At 41.0% G+C, this 22509-nt stretch overlaps 1 protein-coding gene across 1 annotated transcript in view; it reads left to right on the forward strand.

Annotated features, from left to right (window-relative positions):
• LOC113405044 (nuclear receptor subfamily 5 group A member 2-like) overlaps positions 1-22509 on the forward strand; it is a 127646-nt gene that overhangs the window by 87975 nt on the left and 17162 nt on the right. The window contains exon 7 of the mRNA XM_026655593.1: positions 8711-8858. Coding sequence (XP_026511378.1) covers positions 8711-8858 — 148 coding nt within the window. The remainder of the gene's footprint in view (positions 1-8710; positions 8859-22509) is intronic.

Raw genomic sequence — 22509 nt, forward strand, 5'->3', positions numbered from 1 at the left:
GGGGCGGCCAAAACCCTGGAGCCGGCCCTGACCCCAGATCACCACATTTGGTCAAATCAATTCAGATAAAAAGCAATGAGTCACAACTTTGCCTAAAACTCAGACTTTTTTGAGATATTTTTTAAAATTTTTGACTGGTTGGCCAATTGACTGAAACAGGTCACATGATTGTCTATCCCCAATTGGGTTTGTGTAGGATTTGGGACAAGGTGAATACAAACAGTGTATAGCAATGATTGTTTTGTTGTTCGGTTTATTGTCCTCTTGTGTTCAGGTTTGCCCAAGTCTCATCTGATCTAACTAACTATCTCTGACCAAAAGGGAAGGAAAAAACAGAACCATAACCCACATATTTAAAACAGTTAGGTTTGTCCTTAACAGTCTTTCATCTCTGATGATAAAATGGGGTGTTCATTCTAGTTGTGCTAAAAGTTTACAGTGACACTCCAAATTACACAAAATTCACCAGACTGCAGGCTTAATCACAAATGCCAAATTCAGGTTCGTCTAAAGGTTTGCTAAGGATCCTGAACCTTTCAAGTAACCCTGCCCAAGATTTTCAGCAATCTTGGCATGATTAGTGTTTGCTTAGGAGGCTTTGCTATATTATGCATTCAATACAAAACCAATTTACTACTGAGATTTTGAGTTTGAATCTAAAACAAAAAAATATATAGGGATGAGGATCCTCACAGCAAAGAGAACACCTTCTATTAATCCCTGTGAACCAAAATTGCTGAATTTCACATAGTTTTAACACCTAGACCCTTCCTTGGGAAATGTTTTCCTTTCTCATTCTTTAATATAGTGTTTCCAGAAAGCAGGGCCGGTGCAACCTATTAGGTGACCTAGGCGGTCGCCTAGGGCGCTAGCATTTGGGGGGCGGCATTTTCTTCGGCGGCGACCGCAGCGGCCGGATCTTCGGCCGCCCTGGTCGGCGGCGGCATTTAGGCGGAGGGAGCTGGGGTAGGGGGGCGCAGGGAGGGCCGCCTGCAACAACTAAGGGGGGGGTGGCACGCAGGGGAACTCCTTGCCCCAGTTCACCTCTGCTCCGTCTCCTACCCTGAGCACGCCGCCCCGCTCTGCTTCTCTCCCTCCCAGGCTTGCGGCGCCAAACAGCTGATTGGTGCTGCAAGCCTGGGAGGCGGGAGAAGTGGAGCAGCGACGGCGTGCTCGGGGAGGGGGCGGAGCAGAGGTGAGCTGGGGTAGGGAGCTGCCGCGGGGGGGGCGCCTCAGGGCGGAGGGAGAGGTGGGGAGCTGCTGTAGGGGGGATGCCTCAGGGCGGGGGGGCGGGGAGCTGCCGCAGGGCTCGGGGAGGGGGGAGGGTGCAAGGTGGAAGTTTCGCCTAGGGCGTGAAACATCCTTGCACCAGCCCTGCCAGAAAGACAAAGAGGGACATCGCCAAACCATGAGCTAGTGGACTGGCAGTCTGGTAGCAGCATCACAAGGATGGTGCCAGTATAGGTCCCATATCAGATTTCAAGCTCTAGAACCAACAAGGGCAGAAGCAGTATCCTGGAGGGAGAGGACACTATATCATTTCTAGCAACCCCTGAGGGCAATTGAGATAGTGACACTGATAGTCTCCAGAGTGAGCATAGCCAGTCCTCCTCCAGTGGAAGGAGATTTGAAAATCTTTGAGAATGGGGGGGAGTAAAAAGAGAAATGTAAATCCTTGGAGTTAAAAGCACCTCCTCTCTATCAGTGGGAAAATAGTGAATTACTATGACACTAATGCATCTGTGTAATCATTCACAAAAGTAGAAAGTTCTGATCCCAGATCTAAACTTCCCTGAAGTTCTGGCATGTTCAGACTCAGGGATTTGGTTCCAGGCCATCTTTATGTAGGCTGTACTCCAAGGGGAGGGTCATTCGTAGATTAATTCCTATAGTAATTTTGTAGAGGTCTCTGAGCAGTGTGTGATAGTATTAATCAAGATGAGGTGAGCAAAGGATGGAGTGGGCGCTTTAACAATGGATTGTGGTGACAGAGTTAGCCAGATCCTGCAGGTTACTTTAACATAACGTTTATAATGTTGTTAATTTGAAGAACCTGATCTTGGTCATTACTTCTATAAAAAAATAAGTAATTGATTAAAACTGCTCTCTGTACAGCACCTTGAGAATACTTTTACAATGCTAGGTTTTATAACAAAGTCAAATCAGTCACTGTAGATAATATATATATGGCCCAATACAGGGCCATTCCTATCTTGATGTACTAGTGGTCTTTATAATGTAAGTTAGACAAAACAAATACAGTACTTTGAAGTGTTATCAGTTTTATTATTTGCATATTATAGCTAATTAGCAACCACAATAACATCATCCTAAGGGAAAGGTCCACTGGCAACTTAATTCATTATCTTCTATTATTGTGTACCATGTTAAAATGACAGGCATCTTAAACTGTACAAGTCATCACAATTTTAATTAATATAACTAAAACTGATTTAACTATACCTTTTGTCTTTGTCCAAGATGAGCCCATCTCAATTTATATAAAACAAAGGTAGCTATAGAAACCTGAAGCAAATATTTATGAAAAACATTAAGTTACTGAGGCAAGTTATATATGAAAAGTTCTAAATGAGCTTTAATAGCTACATAAAAAAGTGAAATGTAGTTGCCAGTGTAGTATACAGTCTCACGCTTCAGCAAACAATAGAAGCATAATTATGCTTGTGATAGTAAATAATCCTTCTCTATACAAACCATGCTTGTCACTATAGTATCACATCCTTATGAGAAAATTTTAGGTATGAAGCTAACTTATGTTAAGTCACCCGCCTGTCCACCCCCTTCCCCAAACACACACCCTTGTCCACAAACAGTAAGTTAATTTACTAAATTACATATGAATTAAATGTCACTAAAATGAAATTAAATTACCTCAGCCAATCAGAATGTCCAGTTGCTGTCCAGTTATTGAGCTGTAACTGTAGCTTTATTCCTCAGTTATGCAGTTCCTGGCACTGGTTGAAGAGGATGTAAAATTCAGTGGTACAGTTGGTATTTTATAATTATACATTGTGAAAGTCACTGTAATCTACTAGTCTGAGGACAATTATTACCCAAGTAGAGGATTAGTTATTGAAAAAGGACAGTACAATGATTATGCAAATCACTACACTATGACTGGCTACTGTCCCCCATCCATAAGCATTCAGCAAATATGACCACTTCAGCTTCAGTCTCCCCACTCACATGCTTCCCCCATCAACCCTCTATTTCCTCCACCTGATCCTAGATGTTAAATACAATTTAATTTTAAAAAGAATTAATTTTAGTGCAGGGAAGGAGCCAGATTGTGCTTTTACGTTTTAGGATTTGTATTAGGATCTGTATGGAAGAGTTCTATTGCAGTGGAATCCCTTGTGGAATTCTGGCTGGCTCAACTAGAATTCCTCCTGAGGAGCCCACTGCAGCAGGAGCTCTGTTGCCCTTCAAGAGGGTGCAGCATGCTCTCCCCTTCAGATCAGTCCTGCTCTGCTGTCCAGTGAAAGGGATGAGGACCTCATCTTTCCTAATCTATGTTTAGGAGGCTACTAGTCCTAGCGAGAATGCCACAAGACGTTCCAGCAAGTGGCTTGTAACATCTCAGATAAAATTCCACCAACCAAGGGGTGGAAGCAGCCAAGAGGCAGATCCCCATTACATGGGTTCATCAAATCTGTTCCGATGTTGGACTCTCGGGCCGTCAAGCCCTTGCGGCCGCGCAGGAACGGACCAAATGGCGAACGACTGCTACAGCCGACTGTTCGGCTATGCCTTGAAGAAGTAGTCCTAGCTAGGAGCAGTAGCTCTACTCCCAAAGACTTGCTGGCACCAGTTCAGGGCACAAAAGCTTCATTGTGCCACTGCCACAACCCCTTTGGCCTTGTGGACAAGGCCAGCCACAAGTCAAGTGACAGGTTGGGGAGAAATTCAGGCAGTCATGGGCAGTAGCTGATCAGAGCACATGTGAGATGGAGAGCACAATTATTATAATAAATCATAACAGCAGGAATCAATTTGACGGTCCCTGTTAAGTCAGTAGTATTCATATCCTGGCCTTCAGGCTCAAAGCTTATTTAGCCCAGAATATAGTTTTCCCTTGTAAACAAGATTTGCCTTTAATTCTTACTTAGGCAAAACCTCTCATTGACTTCAGAGAGATCTTTGTGTGTAAGGACTTCAGAATTTGGCCTCATCTAAGTAAATATCTTACAACTGTATTGATCAACTAGAGATTACTTGATCTGGTTTCCGATATAAGTTTTCCGAAATACAACATCACTTTTTACAATTTTAAGATGGGATTTTCAAATGTACTCAGCATTGACCTAACATTGCTCCCATTGAATTCAATGGGACTTGGGCTCCTAAGTTACTTAGGCACTTGTGAAAATCTCACCCTCAGGCACCTAAATATGGATTTAGAAGCTTAATTTTAAGCTCTTATTTCTTAAAGCGTCAATCGTCATGCTGAACCATCTTCTGCATTAAAATCTGCTGCACAATATCAGACCATCGATTTTAAGGCAGAAATCATTTAATTTCAGTCGGGTTTTTGGTTTAATTAACCAGCATTGATGGCACAGTATGACTCACTATTAGGTAAAAGTTATGCTCTTCAGTATACAAGTGCATATGATGTGAATTTCCAGCTCAAGTTACAAGTAGTTTATTTGGGTGTTTTTAGAGAGACGTGGTGAATGAGATAATATCTTTTATTGGACCAACTTCTGTTGGTGAGAGAGACAAGCTTTTGAGTTTACACAGAGATCTTTTTCAGGTCTGGGGAATGTACTCAGAGCATCACAACTAAATACGAGGTTGAACAGATTGTTTAGCATAAGTAGGTTAAACATTTCAAAGGACCATTCAAGGTGAAGTGGCCCCTTTAACACCTCTCCAGTCATAGAGGGGAAAGGCAAAAAACTGGGGGAGTTAAGTGGATTATAGATTGTTGTAATAAATCATAAATCCAGTCTCTCTATTCAGTCCATAATTTTTAATATCTAGGCAAAGTTATGAATTTAAGCTCCCAGGCTCGTCTTTTGAAGATATTGTGCAGATTTCCTTTGAGGATGAAAACTGAGAGGTTAGATATACAGTGAGTGCTTTGTAAAAAGTATTCATCCATTGGTGATATGGTGTTTTTGTCTTATATCATTTTTCTGTGTGAGTTCATTTGAAAGTGTAGCGATTGCCTCATTTCACCCACATACACCTCTACCCTGATATAACGCTGTCCTCGGGAGCCAAAAAATCTTACCACGTTATAGGTGAAACCACGTCGAACTTGCTTTGATCCGCCGGAGTGCACAGCCTCCCCCCCCCCCCCGAGCACTGCTTTACCGCGTTATATCCGAATTCGTGTTATATCGGGTCGCGTTATATCGGAGTAGAGGTGTGGTTATTATTGGGGCATTTAGTTCACTGGACGAGATACACCATATATTGTGATAGGCATGTGAAGGACCCATGGATGATCTTGAAAGATGTGTTAATCATTGTAGCAGTGGAGATATACTCACAGATTTTGCGTCTGTTGTTCTGGCAGGGTCTGGTGCTTTGAGTTGGTGAGTCCTGGTCTGGGGGAGCTTGCTTCTGATGATGAGCTTGGAGAGGTTGGAAGATTGTTTGAAGACCAGAAGAGGGGGTTCAGGAAAGATTTCTTTCAGGATGATCCCCATCAAGTATGGGTTGTAATTGTTTGATGATACCCAATAGGGGCTCCAATGTGTGGTGGTAGGTGACAACTAGATGTGTACGGTTGGAGGGGGTGTATTTCTGTACTGACGCAGGTTCTCTTGGGTCTTTGGGTAGCCCATTCCATGATGGAGTCTACTTTTTTGGTGGAGTGTCCTTGTTTAGTGAAGGTGGTTGTATGTTAAAGATGTATGTCCTGGTCTTTCTCCTCAGAGCATATTCTGTAGTATCTGAGTGCCTGGCTGTAGATAACAGATTGCTTGGTGCGTTTGGGATAGTTACTGGATCTGTGAAGGTAGTTGTGGTTATCTGTGAGTTTCTAGTATTCAATTGCTTTGATACAGAAATAAAACCCACTCTGACCATACACCTCTAGTTGTGTACACTGCACACAGACAAGGCAAATAGGACAGCATGCTGTTTAACGTGAACACTTTTTTTCAGAATAGACTTTAACTGAGGCTTTTTCATGCACAGTTGACTTTATATAAACTGATTGACACCTTTGGGGGTCGTCTTTCCACTGACTCATAATTTTTCTCACTCTTGAAAAAGGCTTCTGTACACCCAGTATTCTCTAGTTAAAGCTGAAAATTCAACTCATCATATTTACACAATAAAAAAAATCCATTCTGTCTTGTTTTTAATTGCAAATCCTCCTCAAGGGACCAATTCTCCTGCTTAGGAGGCAGCCCTGTGCCTTCTACTAGAGAACCAAGTGCAGTCAATTATGGTAATGAAATGTCAATAAATATAAAAATTTAATACAGTCTGCTCTTGGTGAGTGGCAGATGAGGACTTGCCTCCCAGACAAATTTGCTGGTGCTGCAAATATTAAATGCACCTGAAAGAGTAGCTGGTTGCCTGAAAGCTCTCCAGTAGAGGGAAGGTGGGACATTCAGACACCTATTGGGTTTTTCCATTATAGTATAATCACAGCAGTAAGGCCAGTAATATTCTTGAAATCCATTCAAACATCTTAACTTATTATTAGAAAGTGAAGATCATATTTTCACCCATGAAGATTCTGAAACTGGTACAGCACTGAGAGATTTTTTTCCCCTAACAAAGCAGTACAATTACAAAAGGAGAAATTACGTTGTGAATGAGATGATTTTGCTGTGAATAATTTCACAGCAGTAAGTAGTTAGTATCATGTCACTATAGAAAATTGCTGTTCTGACGGATATGTTAACGTTACAATTTTTTATTTTCTGAAACAATTAATTTATTTTGGTGATTAAGGTGGTTTGTGGGATGCAGCTTGGGCCAGAGGCAAGAACACAGGGTTGCAAGTCAGACTCCTGGGTTCTAAATCCTGGCTTTGTCACTGACTTTTTTTTAAAAACAGCTCTAGTGCATGATGTTGAAACTTGAAATTTAGCAGAGAGGATGTCTCCCTCTTACAGGTGAGTGGGCAGGTGAAAATTGGCTTTTATTTATCAAAGCTACTTTAAAAAAAAAAGTACTTTGTGCATGCACACCAAGTTTTGTAATTCAAGGTATGAATTCCAACATTCAATTCTTTCTGCCCATGTGAGGATAGTGTAGGAAAGTTCATAGGCAGTCCTAGCTCCTCTACAGAGTAAATGGGGTACATACCAATGAAGGCAAACCCCCAAAGCAGTCTTGCTTTCCTCCCTATATAAAGAAATCTGCTACATTCATTGCAGCAGTTGAATGGTGTGTTGTGTATGAGGCTGCTGTCTGTAGCACTCCTGCTTCACTCCTCTGAGAGGAATTAAAGTCCACTGGAATTCACTAAAGCAAATGGGATTTCAATGGATTGACAGGGGTTGAGAGAGATAGAAACCACTCCCACAGCCCTGGGAATTTCTATGGGACTACAGTTGTAGTTCCAGTTTATGGGCTGGAAGAGAAGACACTGCCCCCAACTGTCCTATTTATGGAGGTTGCCAGAGGCTGCACCACTCCTCTCAAACACCTGGCACCAGTCTCCTCTGGATCAATGTACTCAGAGCAGGCATGGAGCCCACTTCCTTGGTACACAACAGGAGCAAAGACCACCCTATGAGGCTCCTCTACCAGTGCCCTCCAAGCAAGGGTACCAGAGTATTTCCTTAGTACAGAGGGCCTTGTACAAGACCTCTGCCAATGGGTAAATTTCACTCAGTCAACTTGGTTACAGTGAAATGCTATCTGAAGTTGAAGGTGGATTTCATCTTATAATAAATAATAATAATAATTAGCTCCTATATAGCCCTTCTCAAACATAAATTTAAAAGTGCTTTCCATTGAAAATTCCTTTTTTAAAGTACAGGCTTCAACTGCAGAGCAGACAAGTCGGGCCAGATTCTGCCTTCATTTACATCTGAGCAACCCAACTGAAATCAGGGGTGTGTAAATGAGGGACAGATATGGCTCTTTATATTTTAAGTACAGTAACCTTTTTGATCCTCAAAATAAAGTCCTATGGTGAAAGCCTGGCCCCCATTAAAGTCAATGGCAAAATTCCCATTGACTTTAATAGGGCCAGGATTTCAGCCCCTTGAATCAAATTATTTTCATGCTCTGGTTGGTAATGGCACCAAATGTTCCCGATCAAGGATCAGATATGCACTGTACACACACACACACACACACACAATGAAAAGATGGTCCCTGCCCAAAGGGTCTTACAATTACAATCTAGATATAGGATGAGACACAACAGTTGGATACAATGAGCAGATGGAGGAGACAGTTTTGATAATACATGGTGTCATATCAAAAATATTTTGTCGTTTACTTTAGTACAAACCAATACTCAAAAATGTTGTTACATACCATAAACTCACATGCTTTACACCAATAACATTTGAAAAGTACAATGCCGTGCAAGAATAGGTTTCTAAACAAAATCATCTTGATTTGATTCCATAATTATTTTGAGATTAAAGTAAAATGTTTTACTTCCTGGGGTATCTCACTTGCATAAGATTTCTTGAGACTCTCCAACTGGACACGATATCTGGCAATGATAATCAGACAAAAATGTGACTTTCTTTTACAGATGGATTATTCAGTAATAGCATCTCAAGCAGGAGCCACCCTCAACAACCTTATGAGCCACGCACAGGAGCTAGTAGCAAAGCTTCGTTCCCTGCAGTTTGATCTACGAGAGTTTGTGTGTCTCAAATTCTTGGTGCTCTTTAGTTTAGGTAGGTAAATCCTGTTATTTGTGCATTATTTAATATTGCTATCTTTTAATTGAAAATCTTTGGCTTCATAAAATGCTTTTTATTTTTTTCCTGAAAAATGAAGTAAGACTTTGAAACATATTTTATGATGTTCACAGTAACCTGGAAATTATTTTTGAATTATCACATTTGGGGAAATGCTATAGAATGTAGGAGGGATTTACAAAATAGAGTTCTGTGAAAATGATTCTATGGGATTTAAAAGGGTATATGCTTTCAATGTGTACTTTAACATGCTATAAATTTTTAAACCAAATTTTACTAAATTTTAAAGGAGGGTTCAGAAAAACTATAGAAAGGCATAATTTTGTGTTGAATTCTATAAAGCAATTCTGTAAGAGATGGAGAAGTAGTAAGGTTAAAATATACATGTATTTTGGAAGAGTGTGCATGGTAAGTACACACAGTCTTGTTAGCATTTTGATGTCAGTATTGAAATACATAAACCAACAATGTAACGAATAGTTTTTAAAAGCACAATGAAAGGCACTATTAAAGTGCAAATAAATGGTAGTCATTTTATGAAAGATCTACCAGGAAATAGACTTTAATGAGAAGATTATTTTGTACTAGTGGAAAGGCCTTAGAATGGAAAAGATACCTATGCAAGACAAATTAGTTAAATCAGTGCTCCCAATGAATCAGTCAAGAAAAATCACTAGTGCCAGGAATAAAAAAGAGATTAGGGAGATGGATTCTTATTGATTTCAGGAGACCAGATTTTTCTGCCTGTCTTCTGTTTTAGGTTTTCATTTTGTTGACTTAATAAAGCCGGCAAATACAGTTTTGCCAGGTGAATTTATTATATGCTGGCAGACAGCTGAAGGAGGAGACTTGAAAAATATAAATAGGGCCAGATCCAGCCATCCCTCCATAGACAAAAATCCCATTTATATCAAAGGGCATTTTGTCCAAATAGAAGGTGCAGGGACTGAGCCAAATGTAACAAAAACAAATAAATACCTGTAAATTTCAGCACTACTGATATTTTTTCTTTAATTTCAAGTTACAAGCTCTTGTGCAAAGGAATAAAACTTTAAAAATAAAGAATTATTGCAGCACATCTGTAAATAAATTGCAGGAGTGAAATGACTGGGCAGCAGCATAAATCCGAGAGCTACGTCCTAATGTTCAAAGTTGGCTCCTAGTGCCTGGCACTCTTCTTGGACTTGCCACACAGCATTTATCGAAAACTAGAGTGTTTGTGAAGGAAACTCATTTTAAATATAGGCATCTTAAAGAAGAAAAAATAATTTATGACATAGAATGTGTAGTGAAATAACATAACCGGAAATGTTATTGAAAAAAACCCAAAGATGTCAGCATTGGCAAGCATATTGGGTGATTGCAAGGCTTGTACATGCTCAATCCCAAAAACAAATGAGGTGTAATTTATCTACTGACCGCAACACACTAACATTCTATATTTGGAGATCTGTCTCTTCCCATATGTTAAATTCAGAGAAGGAAAAGCAGACCTTTCTTGGCAGGAGTGGTATTGTCTTATGAATTAACCTGGTGTAAAGCAAGGCATCTGCTTCCTTAGTTCTAGTACAGTATATTTTTGTAGTCATTAGACAATGTTATAGAAAGGTCTGAAGAGACTTATAGCTTTTCCCTGATAAAATATTTAGAGAAATTCATCTCACTTCAGTGGTATTTCAAATTAGCTGAATAAATGAATTACATTTGGAAAACACTCACGTTTATTTTAAGCGGTCTTTATGTCTGATCATTATCATCAGCTCTTCAAGTACTTGCCATTCAGTTAGGAAGTATGCTGCTCCCTGCCTTTATATTTTTGGCTCTTGGCCTGATTCTGCAAGGTGATGAGCTTGGCTTCAAAGCAGTTGAGGGTACGCAACATCTTGCAACAGTGCCCAGCCCTTTGTAGAGACAGAGGGTCTTATTCTCCTCTCACTTACACTGGTGTAAGTTAGGGCCACCTCTGCTGAAATCAAAGGAGTTATATATCAGCATGTTAAAACGGTGTACCTGAGAGAGGTCCAGTGCATCTGAAAACAGATTAACTCACAGGGCCAAATTCAGGCCTAGCACAGACAAGTGCAACATAATTGACTTCAATAGAATGACTCCTATTAACTGCATGCTTGAATTTGGCCCAATATTTGAAGCTAGGTGTTATCCTACTAAGAGTAAAATGTAACTATATTAATAATCATCATCCTCATCAGAAGTTTCCACTTGAACTAAGGCAGAAATTTTAAGTAGAATTATGAGACAGTTAATATAGTAAACACAGATGTCCTTTCCAGCAAAGGACTTAAGCACATATTTAATTTTAAGCAGATGAATAATCCCCCTGAAGTTAATGATGTTGCTCACAGGCTTAAAATCAAGTATGTGTTTAAGGGCCAGGTTTTTGAAGGTATTTAGGCACCTAAAGATGCAGATAGTTGCCTAGTGATATTGTTGATATCACTTTTCACCGCAGACTTAGCACACCATTGCTACCCTTACTTCTGCCCTGCCGCTGCCACCCCGAGGCTGACAGCCGGAGCCCTGTCACCTCCAGGTGAGGGATTGGGGGTCAAGAAGGAGAGTCTGAGCTCGGGCTGCCTCCCAATGAAGGATTGAGTGATGGGGGAGGGAAGGAGACCCCAATCCTGGGTGGTGGGGCTCCGGTTGTCCCCATATCCCCACCTCCCAGGTGTCCATGTCCCTTCTGCACAAGCCCCAGCCCAGCCACCCAGGCCTGACAGCCAGAGCTCTTCACACACACACACACACACACACACACACAAAAAGCGCAAGCACACAGCACCTCCCTTGACACATTCCCAAACCTCCCTTGGGAGGCCCTCCCCATAGTTTGAGAACCGCTGGTCTAGATATAAAATTAAAGAAGTAGACTGTTAGTATCTGCTAGTAAAGCGGTCCAAAGGGCTTGTGCAGAAAAATGCTTTTGATTGATTCCCGAGATAATAAAAGAATGTTGAAGCTTAAATGAGAGGATTCGTGTTGTAGTCCCATAGTCCAGCCAATCCCAAAGTTAGCTAGGAACCAGAAAACAGAGAGTTTTACAGATTTTCCTTGTTCCTTTTTTTCTCTTGCCCCTTTTGGCATCTATTTTCTGGTGCCTCCCACCCTTATCCCATTGTTTCTTCTCTTGTCACTTAAGACCCCTCTCCAAGCCCAGTCCCCACGGATAGGTATTCACATTGCTAGCCCACTCTGCGGTCCATGCCACCATGTCTTCACTGCTATTTTTAACTATGCTAATTGCATTAAAGCTAGCGCAAGTATACCTATGCCAGTTACAAATCACACCTTTGATCGAAGTCCATAGCCTAACTCACAAGGAATGGAGAGCAGAGGAGCTGAAGCAGAGCAAATCAGGAGAGAGTCAGCAAGCCCAGGTATCTGGAAACAGCATCCCCTTTAAGGAAGAAGGATGTGACCCACAGAGATCATAAGACGTTAACTACCACCAAAATAAATTAGACTGAAATCAATAAACATGCCTTCTCTGCCACAACTAGATCAAGTCTCCCCAAAATATAACTAAATTGTTACCTATTTAATCCATCCCACCCCCTGAGAAATTATTCCAGACACTGACAAAATGTAACAGTCCCACTTAAGCGTGTGCTCTTCATGGGACTGATCCTACCCCCATTGAAGTCAATGGGGGGTTTGTATTTGACTTCAGTGGGAGCAGGATCACTCTCAACGAGCCTTTTATGGAAAAATCCCATGGAATTTTATGGTGATTAAACAGAATTCTGTTGAAATTACCTTCAACATTTATAGAATTTAACAAGGAACGGGATCCTTCCTGTGGGATTTTAGAAACATCCAATAGAATTCTACAGCAAGAGTATAATTTTCTATAAAATGGTCCAAAACCTATAGAAAAATTATTTTCTATTAAACTCTATAGGGCATTTCCAAACAGGGCAGCAAACTGTGGTCTGTAATTCTATACCCCTATATTCAAAAATAACCAGATACCACTTGATCTCATTTTACAGGGAACTGAAGACTGAGATGGGTCAAAATAGTAGAAAATAGATGCTTAAATATCCCAATACATAATTCCTCAGAAAATTTCTACCTATAGATCCTGATTCATCAACGGGTTCAGAGCTTTCAATTCCCCTTGGAATCAATGGAACTTGAGAGTGCTCAGCATGTCTTACATATAGTTCAGCATCTCACAGGGTCAAGTCCCTAATGTATTAACATCCCATGCACAGATTTTTCCATCTCCAAACACTGCACCTAGAAAGCAAAGTGGCCACAGGTACTAAGTGCTTATTGTACTACCACCCTACCCTTAAAAATTCATATCTAAGTAAAATAATCAGCACACACAGAAACTGCTATCAATTCCCCCAACAAAATTAAACATCTAACATAATTAAAATACTAGTTGCAGACTGCTTAATAATAACAGCTAATATAAACAAAGCTCCAAACATATTAATTATTTACAAATCCAACAATGTCAAAATATGCCTCTTCACATACACACATGAACAGAAAAGTGCATGTATTTTAGCAGCAAAACAGCATTGTCACCTTGCTGCTTCACTGACTAGCACGAACATTCTGCAACCCTAAAGCAGAAACAGATAAATACAGTACAGCATACCTTGGATGAAATCCTCACTCCTTTGAAGCAAATAGGAATTTTGCCACTGACTTCAATGAGGCCAGGATTTCACACTTTAGCTCTAAATTAAGTCCCCTTTCTACAAAAGAAAAGAGTTCAGATTAATTTTCCATTAACTAAATGACTAATTTAAGATGGACATTTTAACAACCAAGCAGGTTTCTCATTGGGATACTTTCTATCATCTTCTCAAGTGCAACAGATCTTTTCTTTATTGCTGTCTAGTATTTTCACAGTCAAGTCATTTAAACTGAAATCCAGCCATTGTTTTCCTTTTACCAAAACTTCCTATTTGTCCTGCTAGCTTTCATCATTAGAACTCAGCAAGGATTTGTCAACACTTCCCATCAGAACAGTTTGTAAAGTGAAATGCCAATAGGAAGAAAGTTAGACATCATTTGACCCATGTCCAGCCACTTGTTTGCCTGCGGAGCTTAATGCTAGAATAGGCAGCAACTGACTGGTACTTCTCTCATCACTGTCAGAACACAGATAAATGTACTTCATTTAAGAAATGAAGGCTTTATCAATGGGCAAATAATTGCAGAGCAACTATTGATCTTGCATCTCACTTAACATGAGGCAACAGGGACTTGTCCAAACGGTAAACATTTAATCATTATGTATGGCAAACAATCGGCTATTAAACAAAGCAAAGAAAGACTTAGTTTTCAAGCAGGCCACCATGTCACAAGGGGAGACAACTGTGATTCACTCTCCCTGGACGTTATATTGTCCATTAGAGATGTGCCCCTTTTCTGCCAGACAGGAGCAATATTAGCAAAGGAACCTGTACTTATGTCTGTGTATTCTCTGTAGTACTCCAGCACAGATGGGAGAGGACAGTTCTCATTATTGTGCTCCATCATTTGCTTCTTGGAAAGCACACAGAGAAATCTGTGCAGCAACACTTTTCAGTTGGTTCCAAGAGCTCAGCAGCCGCCTGAAGCTGGAAGAGCATTTTGTGATTAATTATTACTATTATTTACTTATATAGCATCTACAGTGTGCTGAGTGATGACAGACAAGGAATGGTCCCTTTCTCCAAAGAGCTTACAATCTAAACAGACAAAAGCTAGAGGAATGCATGCAGCAACAAATAGTGCTAAAGCTTTGTGGTTCACATGTAACTTGTCACTTCCACAGTTTTTGCTGAGGGTTTATTTTTTATCACATGATTAGTTAGCCCATCTTGGGTGAGGAACACTAGGATATCATTTGGAAGCGGTATGTTTTAAAGAGGGATGTGAAGGGGGCATGTGGACTGGTTTGTGGTGGAGTTACAAGGCTTAGGGGTCCACAGATCTGGTGAGTGTGAGATGGGAACAAAGTGGTCAGTGAGTCATGTGGCTTGAGCAGGGCAAAGGGGTCTGAGGAGGGAACAGAGGACAATATCAGAGAGCTAGACAGAAACTAATCAGTGCAGGGGTATATGATCCTCAATTTGTTATCACACACAGAGACACAACCCAACAAACAGACCTTTACTGCAGCTTCCTGCATCTACCACACTTGGTCCCAGCCACTTGGATTTTCTGGTTTGGGTTTGTTAAAGGCACAGTTCACTAATGGTGCTATAAATTTGGGAACATAAAATAATAGGAGGAAGGATTAGGTCAGACAAAGTTATTTCCGGAAGTTCTATTTCCAGTTCATGTGTGCAAGTTACTTAAGACTTTCTGTGCCTCTATTTCACTTTCTGTAAAATTGGAACAAAAATAGTTCTTTATCTTAACGGCTGTTGGGAGGCTCATAGAGAATACTCCTAATACTTTGCATTTATATAGCATGTTTCATTCAAAGATCTCAAAACAGATACTACAGGGTGGAAGTGAAGTATACTGTGGGACAAATTCTGCCCCCAGTAGCTAATGCAGATCTCTAATTGAGTTCAGTAAAAGCTGACTGCACACATGCATGCAAAGACAGAATTGTTGCCTTAAATATGCTTGATTCTTATTGAAAGTAACAGACAGTACTTATGGTTTAATTTAATCTTATTCAGAATGTGCATCGTGGTCACTCCGGATTGTTTTACCTTTGACAGCTTATAAAATATGCCTCTTTATAACTGGTCTAATATTACGATAGTTTTTAGTAATAACCATTGGAGGTCTTTGTAATGTATTCATCACATACTGTTACCCAAGTGCATTAGAAAAATTGTATCTAGTGAACTCAGATAAGCAAGAGGAATATCCTTGGGTTCTCAGCATTATTAGCATGCAGTCATGGCTTTTAACTTTCCCCATATGATAGTCTAATTTAGAAAAAATACTTACTGTATACTTGTCAAATAGATGCACATATCTTGATCCTAATGTCTAACTAATGTATGCATCTGAGAATAATACTGGCAAATAAACATTTCCTTAAATTTATGTAATCATTTGGAATTCAGAAAGGATTGATTAGCATTCAGGAGATGTGACCGTTCAATATTTACACCATAGAGACTTGGCAGAAGCAAATAATTGTACATAAAGCTGATGCTTGTCTTAATTAAACGCAGTATAATAGGTGTTGGGGTTGTTGGGGTTTTTTTTTTCTTTCTAGTGAACAAAGCAGTTGAGCCATGGGCAGATATAACTCATTTTGAAGTTCAGAGTTTAAACCTAATCAATATGTATTTATATCAAGGGAAGGAGTGAATTTCATTTATTACGAGATGGCAACTGGCTGGCAATAGCTAAAAATGCCATGTATTTAAGTATATTTTTCCAAACAATAGTTTGACAATATATTTATCCCATGTGATGCTTGTTACATTAATAGTGTTGTTTACTTAACTGATGGTGTTTAGCATAGATTACTTTTGGAAATGAACAAGATAGTTTACATCCCCTGTTCTAAGAATGACTTGCACAAGCAAGGAGACACCTTTAAATTCATTGAGTTGGTTGCTTATTAGTGTAGAGTTGTTCTGGTTATCAAATAAAGGTTTAGTCCTGCAAATATTTACTAGTGTGAGTAATCCCACTAAAGTCAATGGGATTATTCATATTTCTGGGATCAAGCCCTAAATGTGCCCTAAATGGAACTGGTGAGAGCTAATAAATATTTTTTAGGCAGGTCATAGTAAGTAGGTGCAGTTTTAACAGTGAGGATATTTAATTATTGAACCATCACCTAGGAACATGGTGGATTCTCTGTCACCTGAAGATTTTAAATCATGCCTGGATGTGTTTTCTAAAAGATATGCTATAGCTTAAATAGAACTTATGGGCTTGATGGAAGAATTACGGGGGGGAGGGTTCTTTGACCTGTGTTGGACTTAAGATCAGACTAGATGATCATAATGGTCCTTTCTGGCCTTAAAGTCTATTAAAGTAAAGTTTGTTTGAACTGGGTTGACCCAATAAAGATATCTCACATATTACTTTTGTTTATTTTTTATTTCTTTGATCCTAATTGTGTTTAGATTTGAACACATTTAGGATTAACTCATGTTATGAGGTATTTTCCCAAGGGGATGGGTGTCAGGAGAATTGTTTTCTATTACTGACTGTCACAAATTCACAATGTGGCTTTGGACAATTACTCAAATGATGCCTCAGTCTCCTTATCTGTAAAATGGCAATAGTATCTACCCACCTTTGTAAGTAATAATGAAATCCTTGGATGAAAGAAGCTATATAATTGAAAGTATCATAACCAAAATATCATCTGGCACTGAGACAGGGTGACTGGTCCCTGTGAGTGAAGGAGGTCTAGACAGCTTGCATCGAGTTACTGGGGACTCTGAAAGGGGAAACTGAGGCAAGCATGACTGTCATGCCGCAGCCTGTCACAGGAGGACACTCCAGGCAGGGCTGCCTTATGACAGACTGCATAAAAGTCACAGCTAAAAGCCCCTGATTAAAGAACCTTTATGGATGTTGGGGAAAGTCTTTTTCTTTATAAATTGTGTAACATATTGTCCTGAAGGATTTACCTTCTACATTTTCATGTCAGTGGGAATCAAGGGGCTAAAAGTGTGTGGAACCCTTTCAAAGGTCACTTTTCACACCCGAACACTTACATTCCATATATTGTATGGCACAAAATGACACATACTTGACTTTCCTTTGCAACCTTATATCAAAACCATATTCCTTTGCTACTCTGGCCCTTCTAAATTCAATACAGTAATTCTTCACTTAACGTTGTACTTATGTTCCTGAAAAATGCAACTTTAAGTGAAATTATGTTAAGCAAATCCAATTTCCCCATAAGAATGAACGTAAATGGGGGGTTAGGTTCCAGAGAAATTTTTTTTGCCATACAGTACAGTACAGTAGTATAGTTGGGAGGTGCCCCCGCCTTACCCCACACAGGCACAGCCACTGGCACTGGAGACAAAGAGGCAGGCAAGGAGGCTGAAGGTGCTGTAGGCTAGGAGAAGCACGTTGCGCAGCAGCAGTGGCGGCAGCTTCCCCTACTCTGCAAACACCAGAGGTTGGGGGCTCAACCCTCAGCCGACCCATGCCACTCCTTCCCCCAAGCCTTCCCCCATAACCAGTCTCTTCTTCCCCCCCTCCTCTCCCTTAACTCCGCACGCTGCGTCCTCGCTCCTCCCTCCTCCCTCACCTTGCCTCCTGCCCCTGGCAATCAGCTGGCTTGCAGCGTTCAGGAGGCAGGAGGGAGTGGGGAGGAGTGAGGACATGGTGCGCAGGCTTCCCCTCCCTCCCCTGCCTCCTGAACGCTGCAAGCCAGCTGATTGCTGCAGGCAGGAGGTAGGGGAGGGAGGGGGAAGGTGCGCCGAGTCCTCATTCCTCCCCCCTCCCCATGGCAATCAGCTGGTTTGCGAGTTCAGAGGGCAGGAGGGAGGAGGGAGGAGCGAGGACTCGGTGCTCAGGCTCCCCCCTCCCTCCCGCGGCAATCAGCTGGTTTGCGGCTTTCAGGAGGCAGGGGAAGGAGGAGCAGCCCCCCTCCCTCCTGAATGCCGCAAGCCAGCTGATTGCCACGGGCACGAGGCGGGGGAAGGAAGGGGAAGGTGCTGATCCACAGGGTCTGCCGGAGGGTGGGAGGTGCTGTGGGGGGACGTAGGGGAGCTGATGGGGGGCTGCCAGCTGTGGACAAAGCAGGCAGCCAAACGATGTTATAGTGAAGCATTGCACAACTTTAAATGGAGCATGTTCTGTAATTGAGCAGGGACTCAGACTCAGACTCATAGACTTTAAGGTCAGAAGGGACCAATATGGTCATCTAGTCTGACCTCCCGCATGATGCAGGCCACAAAAGCTGACCCCCCCACTGTCCCTTAACTCTGCTGTTGAAGTCTCCAGATCGTGATCTAAAGACTTCAAGTTGCAGAGAATCTTCCAGCTTGCGACCCCTGCCCTATGCTGCGGAGGAAGGCGAAAAACCTCCAGGGCCACTGCCAATCTACCCTGGAGGAAAATTCCTTCCCGACCCCAAATATGGCGATCAGCAGAACCCCGAGCATACAGGCAAGATTCTCTAGCCAGACCCTCATTTTACCAGCGATGGCCGTTATTGCCTAATTGACTAAAATCACGTTATCCCATCAAACCATTCCCTCCATAAACTTATCTAGCCTAATCTTGAAGCCAGAGAGGTCGAACGTAAGATCGAAACAACGTTAAGCGAGAGGACGTTAAGTGGGGAGTTACTGTATAGGGAAAGAAATCAAGCTGTCTTCCTTTTACTTCATCCATCATAACCAGCAACAAAAAGCCAAATAATGGAAAATGAATCCCGATTCCTGAAGTTGTTACAGATGCTAAATGATGATGTGTGGAGTGAGGATTTTGATAAACTGGGTTGCCCATGCAAGACTACTCTTTGCTTCTTGGACAACACTTATTTGGCAAGCTGACAATTTTTTAGTCCAGCCTTCCATGCTGGTTTCCAAACACTGTACAATCAGCTTAGAAGAAAAACAGACATCTAACATTTGTTTTCTACTTACCTTTCTTCAAAGAGTTTCTAAATCTATATCAGTTCAGTGTCTATGAAAAAAGGAAATTATTTTAAAGGATTAAAATGAACAGAGGTGGGGGATTAATAAATTATGATGAGGAATTAAACCAGCCATTTTAGTTTTTAATCCTTTATAATTCACCTCAGCTCTGGATGTTAGAGTCATGGTTAATAAACTCCTCAAAAGGAAGCAGAGGTATCCTTCTGTTTTACGGTTACATTGATTGTGTTTTAACAAGTGCACTGAGCCAAAATTATGTAGAAATTAAATAATCATCATTCATTTGCATTGATTTTATCTGATAAAACACAATGAATGATGCAGATTCACCTTGGTGTAACTCCACTGAATTCAATGGAGTTACACCAGGCATGAACTACTCCCGATATGGTCACTCTACCTTTGGGGAAGGGGGGATGTTAAAGACCAAAAAAAGCCTGCAGTTTCTTTCACTGGGTTTTAAAAATGCAATTTTTTAAACAAAAGGATCAGATGCTGAAAAGAAAATTAGGTCACATATTTGTTAGATGCAATTTTGTCAGTAATTAGAAACATGGGTATCCAAGTTATGGTTGTATTCTATACTGACTTTATATGCATTCAGTGGGGATTTCAGAATAAGCCTATCAGTATCTTCTGCAATCACAACACCAAGGGACTTTATCTATCTAATGAATTTATAGAATGTCAGTCACTGTAGTATTAGATGCTTCCCCCATTGCTAATAGCTATACTGAAAACATCAACAGCACATATCCACATTTGGGTCTGATAGGTCACTTTGGAATTTGTGCACCATATATGGCTTTAATGTAGATTACATATGTTCAATGTTTGCATGGTACTGGATTGCATGGGGTTTTTGGGGGGGGTGGGGAGGGAATGAGCATACATACACAATTTTCAAGTACTATAAGCAGAAGCAATAAACTCCTTAGACCAGTTCCTCAGTTTTGGTGTCCAAGGCCCCCAATCCAGCAAAACGTATCCATTTGATTAATTTTGAATTTAATAGGCCCACCCCACATTTTTAAAGGTAAACATGATCTTAAGTGCTTTGTTGAACTGAGACATAAGGTAATATTCTGAAAGTATGGATAGATTCTGAAAGTAATTGTGCCAGGCTGAGAATTACATATTTTTATGTAGAAGTGGTAATTATAGAATTGGTAATAATTCCCCCATCACCCCCGCCCACAGAGTAAAACTAAGAGTTCTTGCAAATTCTTACTTGTGTCTAGCCATAACATCTAACTTGTAGGAGTTTGCAATACTAAATATATGGAACCTTTTAAAATCCTAACAGTGATTTTCCCAGCCAATTTCTAACATCTTGAGAGTTTGTTTACAAACATGAATTTATGATGAGGTGTAGAAGGGAACAATGAAGTGCTGTAAATAACTATGAGCTAAGTCTGAAATATGGAACAATCTACCCCAACAAAGGCCCATTCCACACTGGGATCAGAGCTGTTAGCTACAAACGTGTTTAAACACAGGTGAACATAGATGATCACCTGAAAGCCAACATAAACTTGATAATCAGCCTCTAAGGGGACACACACTGCAGAGTGTGCCAAAAATCCCCATCATACTTCTCTCATCCCATTGATGCCTGACTATGGCTGTAGCAGCCCTGCCAGGCTGTGAGCAGAGCAGTGCCTTCTCCAGCCGCAAATGGCAGCTTTTATTCCTGCCACCTGCTGGCCAACCAAATGTACACTGCCTGCCTCTTTGCTGTGCAGCAAGAGTGGACGTGACCTCTGCTTCCCACTGCTGAGAGGTCTGATGTGGAGGGCCATGCAAGTGCATAGCAGCAGTAGCTCCTGCTTCATCCTGGCTCTGCATCAAAAGACTCTTTGCAGCCAGGCTGAAGAGATTCTTGGGCCTATCTTACCTATAGCCAAGAACAAGCAGCTGGAATTAGCCATGGTGAAGACAGGAATGCAAGCTGGAAAGCAGTTAAGAACTGAAGTAAAGAGCTGCACAAAGGAATCCATTTGCAGTGCACAACAACAACTTTTATTGCTCCTAGAAAACCTGTGTGCAATGCTGCATATTCTTAAGCACCGTCTTCTAGCACATTATTTAACTAACTACATATATACAGACATCTCGTTTAGAGAGCACTTTTGTAACAGTGGGGACTGAGGTAGTTAAAGGAGACATGTAATAGAGGACCTGGGAGAGAGCGAAGGGGGGGACAACCTGGAAAGAGAGACAGAAGGGGGAGAGACCTGAAAGGGGGAGAAAAGGAAGAAATATGGACCATGGGTGGAGCAGAAGGAACAACAGTGGCAGTTTGAGTGGCTTCCTAGCAAAGGAGAAAGAAAAAGTAATGGGTGGATCTGAGGGAGGGAAAGGAAAATGGAGGCAAGAGCAGGCCAACAAGAGAGAAGGAAGTTCAGGGAGGAAAAAGAGCATGTCAGGACAAAAGAGGAAGTGGTGAAAGTGTAAAAGATGAAGGGTAAGAACATTATGGTATGGGGGTCAGAGGAAAAGATGTCAAGAGAATGGAGGGTCATGGGAAAGAAGTCCGAAAATATTAAAAGGTGGGGAGGAGAAAATTGGCAGAAAGGAAAGAGAAAAATGGAATAGAGCTAAGAGTAAAAGTGAGAGATGGAGGGAGAATGAAATAAATAAATGAACAGGAAAGGAGCAATGGAAGAAAGCGCAGAAACAGACTTCAAGACTAGTAGTTAGTCCCTGCACCAAAGAAATTGCATCTGTCTTTTTATACTGTGTTTACAGCACCTAGCCCCATTGGTCCTGGTTCATGACTGGGACTCGTAGGCACTACAACAGTACAGATATATAATTATGTATATGAGCTCTTCAGGGCAGAGGCCCTATGACTATCTGTTTGTACAGTGCCTACCACAATGGTGGAGCATGCAGCAGAGAGTGAGCAGAGTGAACTAGCTTTAGAAGCCCCCAAAATACTCAATGCAGTTTCCAAAACCTCAGCCTGCACAAGATTCACTCACTGTCCTTAATTATTGGGGATATTCTTAACTTGCTTTTATAAATTAAACTCAAGAGTTTAT

Source organism: Terrapene carolina, unplaced genomic scaffold (genome assembly GCF_002925995.2).
Source record: "Terrapene carolina triunguis isolate 2854851 unplaced genomic scaffold, T_m_triunguis-2.0 Scaffold210, whole genome shotgun sequence".
NCBI classification, from domain to species: domain Eukaryota; kingdom Metazoa; phylum Chordata; order Testudines; family Emydidae; genus Terrapene; species Terrapene triunguis.